The 4,792-nt window shown below is 35.7% G+C and overlaps 1 protein-coding gene across 1 annotated transcript in view; it reads left to right on the top strand.

Annotated features, from left to right (window-relative positions):
- FGFR1OP (FGFR1 oncogene partner) overlaps positions 1-4,576 on the top strand; it is a 46,276-nt gene extending 41,700 nt beyond the window's left edge. The window contains 3 exon segments of the mRNA XM_024205942.1: positions 2,131-2,170; positions 2,771-2,864; positions 3,903-4,576. Coding sequence (XP_024061710.1) covers positions 2,131-2,170; positions 2,771-2,864; positions 3,903-3,983 — 215 coding nt within the window. The 3' untranslated portion in view covers positions 3,984-4,576.
- The last annotated feature ends 216 nt before the right edge of the window (positions 4,577-4,792 follow it).

Below are 4,792 nucleotides of genomic sequence, written 5' to 3'. Positions count from 1 at the left end.
AAAAAAAAAAAAAAAAAAAAAAAAAAAAAAAAAAAAAAAAAAAAAACTGCATTCAAAAATAAAACAATGTAAAACTTTAGAGCCTACAAGTCCACTCAGTTCTACTTCTTGTTCAGCCAATCGTTCAAACACATTTGTTTACATTTGCAGGAGATGATGCTGCCTGCTTCTTGTTTACAATGTCACCTGAAAGTGAGAACAGGCATTCACATGGCACTGTCATAGCTGGTGTCGGAAGATATTTATGTGCCCGATGCACTAAAGATTCATATGTCCCTTCATTCTTCAACCACTGTTCCAGAGGACGTGTCCATGCTGATGACGGGTTCTGCTTGATAGCGATTCAAAACAGTGGGGACCAATACTTGTCCATTTTCACCACTTGAGTCAGATGCCACCAACAGAAGATTGATTTTTCTTTTTTGGTGGTTCGGGTTCTGTAGTTTCCACATCGGAGTGTTGCTCTCAAGACTTCTGAAAGCATGCTCCACACCTCGTCCCTTTTGGAACGATTTTGGAAGGCACTTCAGATTCTTAAACTGTGGATCGAGTGCCGAATCTATCCGTAGAAATCTCACATTCATACCTTATTTGCGTTTTGTCAAATCTGCGGTGAAAGTGTTCTTAAAATGAACAACGTGCTGGGTCATCATCCAAGACTGCTATAACATAAAATATATGGCAGAATGTGGGTAAAACAAAAGAGGAGATATACAATTCTCACCCAAGGAGTTCAGTCATAAATTTAATTAACACATTACTTTTTTAACGAGCGTCATCAGCATCGAAGCATGTCCTCTGGAATGGTGGCCGAAACATGAAGGGGCATATGAATGTTTAGCATTTCTGCCACGTAGATACCAATGCCGGCTACAAAAGTGCCATGCGACCATCTGTTCTCACTTTCAGGTGACATTGTAAATAAGCGGGCAGCATTATCTCCCATAAATGTAAATGAACTTGTTCGTCTTAGCGGTTGGCTGAACAGGAAGTAGGACTGAGTGGACTTGTAGGCTCTAAAGTTTTAAACTGTTTTGTTTTTGAGTGGAGTTATATTACAAAAAAAAAATTACATTTGTAAGTTGCACTTTCACGATAAAGAGATTGCACTACAGTACTTGTATGAGGTGATTTGAAAAATACTATTTCATTCGTAATCAAAAATAATATAAAGTGAGCACTGTACACTTTGTGTTCTGTGCTGTAATTTAAATCAATATATTTGAAAATGTAGAAAAACATCCAAAAAAATTTAATACATTTCAATTGGGATTCTGTTGTTTAACAGTGCAATTAAAACTACGATTATTCGCGATTAATTTTTTTTAGTTAATCGCATGAGTTAACTGCGATTTATCAACAGCCCTAGTTATTAATATTAATTGTGTTGAGTATCTTGTCACCATTAACCTTTTTGGTGAAGACTGAAGCAGAATGTGCATGGAATACCTCCAGCCTTCTTGATGTCAGCAGTTATTAGTTCTCCTTCCCTACTAGACAGAGGACTTATACTTCCCTTCGTCTTTTTTTTTTTTTTTTTCTTAATGTATTATTAAAGAACTTCTTAATGCTTTTGATGTCCCCTGCAAATTGCAACTCATTTTGTGCCTTAGCCTTTCTGATTTTTGTCCCTTCATGCTTGTGCTATTCTTTTATACTCCTCTATAGCAATTTGTCCACTTTTTCCACTTTTTCTAGGATTCCTTTTTGATTTTCAAGTAATTAAAGAGCCCTGATGGAACCATATTGGTCTCTTACTATTCTTCCTATTTTTCCTTTGCATCATGATGATGATGATGATATACTAATTTCTGAAGTATCAAGTTATACAACAAAATAGAACTACTAATTGTTTGGCTACAGAGCTGAAAACCATGTCCAATTAACTGAAATGCTGCGCTTGATTTAGGGTTTGTCTAAATTAGGAAAAGAGATTAGGTTGCGATTAGCTAACATCAGACTTGATTTCTCTTTCTAATCTATACAAATTTTGAGAGGATCTACTCTTCCTGCTCCCTATAGCTGGATTTACATACTCTGTTCTGACACAGAAATATAATTTTGATCTCTTTGTATTTCCTACAGAGGGAATCTGTTTTGTTCAGTAAAATACTTTTTTTCATTATTTAGGAACTGGAGATGAAGAGGAGTATGTTGATGATTTCAACAGGTAAGAGGGAAAAATACTTATATTGCTACAGTGTGATATTTAATGTATAGTAAACATCATTCAGTTTTCTAGTTATATTGAACTCGAAGTAGGTTCAATCTTATCATGATCAGTTTGACAATGCTGCCATCTGTCTGCTATACATCTGTGAATATAAATCTTCTTTATACTTTCTGTAGGCAGGAGTGTCCTATAGGATGCTGACAAGCTTTAGGGGTTTTTTATCAAAGAAAAATATGCTCTTCTCAACAATGCAGTTTTATCATTTACTTTTTTATACATTTTAATTAGTATTTTTAGCTAACTGTCTGTATACGAGTCCAAATTGAATCTTGCATCTAGAAAACTCAGCAGCATGAAGGGAAGACAATTGAGCAATAATATTTAAGGTCCTGATCCTACAATTTACATGGCACAGCTTAATTTAGGTACTGTTGTGTTCTCAAATATTTTTATCATTTAAATTTCCTTTCTGTAAAAATTGGGCTATCTAACCTAAAGACTCTTCCCTATAGAGGTGTGAGAGTGTGGTGGGAATTCTTGTACAGCAGAAAAAGAAAATCTAATTATTTTCACCTTTATTCTTTTTTCTGTCATTAGTACCAGTCATCGCTCAGAAAAAAGTGACATCAGCATTGGTGAAGAAATAGAAGAAATTTCTGTGGAAATAGAAGACTTGAATGCCAGTGATAAAGTATGACTTTTATTGTGTGGACGTGCTTTTAATCTTTTATTAGATATTGTGGTTAGATGTTTGGCTGTCCTTTCTGGACAACTGTCATCACGTAATAAACACTTTAGGCACAGGTAGAAATAGTCATGCCATTCATTAAAACTGCCTTCTATTTATAACCATTCACTTATTGTTAGGGTTAGATTCTATACTGACTCTTTTTTTTTTTTTTTTTTTTTTTTAAAGGTCATTTGGTCTAACTGTGCAGTAACTAACAGTTGAGAGATTTTCTTGTAATCTTTTTGCATATGCTAGAGTTTTTATTAACTGCCTCAGTTGTGCTCATATTTTCATTATTCAGCGCTGGCTATCAAATTTCCATACCTCTGTCTGCATTGTTAGAGTATATGCCCTTTCTAAATCAGAACACTTTGAAGTATTTTTGCTGGGATTCTGTTGAACTCTGAGATATTAGAATTAATAGGTACTGCTACCAGCTGAATTGTTCTTTGGTGACAGCATGCTAACAGCCTATTGCCTACATCACCTTCCAAAAATTTTCAGTGCATTTTTAAAATTGTAAACAGGGCAAGTGACTCCAAATCTACTTGATTTAAAATATTTTTTTTTCTCATTTAAACCAATTGTTCTTTATTTGGTTGGAAAAATAAAGTAGTGGCATTAGGAGCCCAGTTCTATAAGGTACTTCTCATTAACTTAATGGGCAGTTGAATGCACACAGTATCTCATATGTTGGAATTGATACAGAATCATAGAATATCAGGGTTGGAAGGGACCTCAGGAGGTCATCTAGTCCAACCCCCTGCTCAAAGCAGGACCAATCCCCAGACAGATTTTTGCCCCAGATCCCTAAATGGCCCCTCAAGGATTGAACTCACAACCCTGGGTTTAGCAGGCCAATGCTCAAACCACGGAGCTATCCCTCAGGACAGGGCCATAAACTAGCAAGATGCTTTTTGCAGGACTGTATAGTTTAATAGATTTTGAAATGTAAATAAATATATATATATATCTTGTCCGGTTGATTTTGTTTTCTAGCTTGAAGACCTCACACAAGATCTTACCATTTCTCAGTTAAGTGATGTTGATGTTGCAGATTATCTAGAGGATGTGGCATAGAATTGGACAGTAGAGATGTTTCAAGTGCTGGATTGAGGACTCTTGTGGACTGCTATTTTCAGACAATCATTCTTTGCTGGAATGTCTGTTCCCTATTTGTGCCTTGTGTTTCAGAACGACTGGAGGTGTAGAGAGCTTTTATAAAATCATAGCAAGAACTGAATGAAATAGTTCGTTCCAGCTTGAGTCTAATATTGGAATTGTTGTTCTTTGTCTGGTTCAGCGAAACCTTTCACACAAGGAGTTGAACTTTTCCAGCTGGATGTCCATTGCTGGCGATGGATACACAAAACCATCGGTCTATAGGAGAACATAACTGAAGAACTTCTACACAGATGTATGGCTTTATAATGAATTTACACTGTTATGGTAACAGTCTGATTTTTAGCTAAGATAAGCAAGAAAACTTAAGAGTTACTGCTTCAACTTACTAAAAACTTCAGCAGTCTGTATGAAATTTAGATAATATCTAATAAATCTGCCTCAGTTCCTAGTCACTCCATGCCTACTTTAAGGGGTCAAGATTTTTCAGAAGTGACTAGTGATTTTTGGGAGCCCAACTTTAGAGATCTGTAAGGGGCCTGGTTTTTAGCATTTTCTGAAAATCAGGCCCCTTTAAGGTGTCTCCAGTTGAACAGCACAAACTGAGGCACCTAAAATCAGTAGGCACTTTTGAAAATCTTGGCTGAAGTATCTGTCAACTCTGAACTTTCTTGTTTTAATGTATTTGTCAGACCATTAACGTTACTCTAAACTACTTTTTTTGTGTGATAATTTCATTAATGTTAACAGCTGTTAAAATCCCAATA

This window comes from Terrapene carolina, unplaced genomic scaffold (genome assembly GCF_002925995.2).
Source record: "Terrapene carolina triunguis isolate 2854851 unplaced genomic scaffold, T_m_triunguis-2.0 Scaffold85, whole genome shotgun sequence".
In the NCBI taxonomy this organism is placed as follows: Eukaryota; Metazoa; Chordata; order Testudines; family Emydidae; genus Terrapene; species Terrapene triunguis.
The sequence above is the reverse complement of the archived record's forward strand: the minus strand, read 5'-3'. Positions and strand labels throughout refer to the sequence as shown.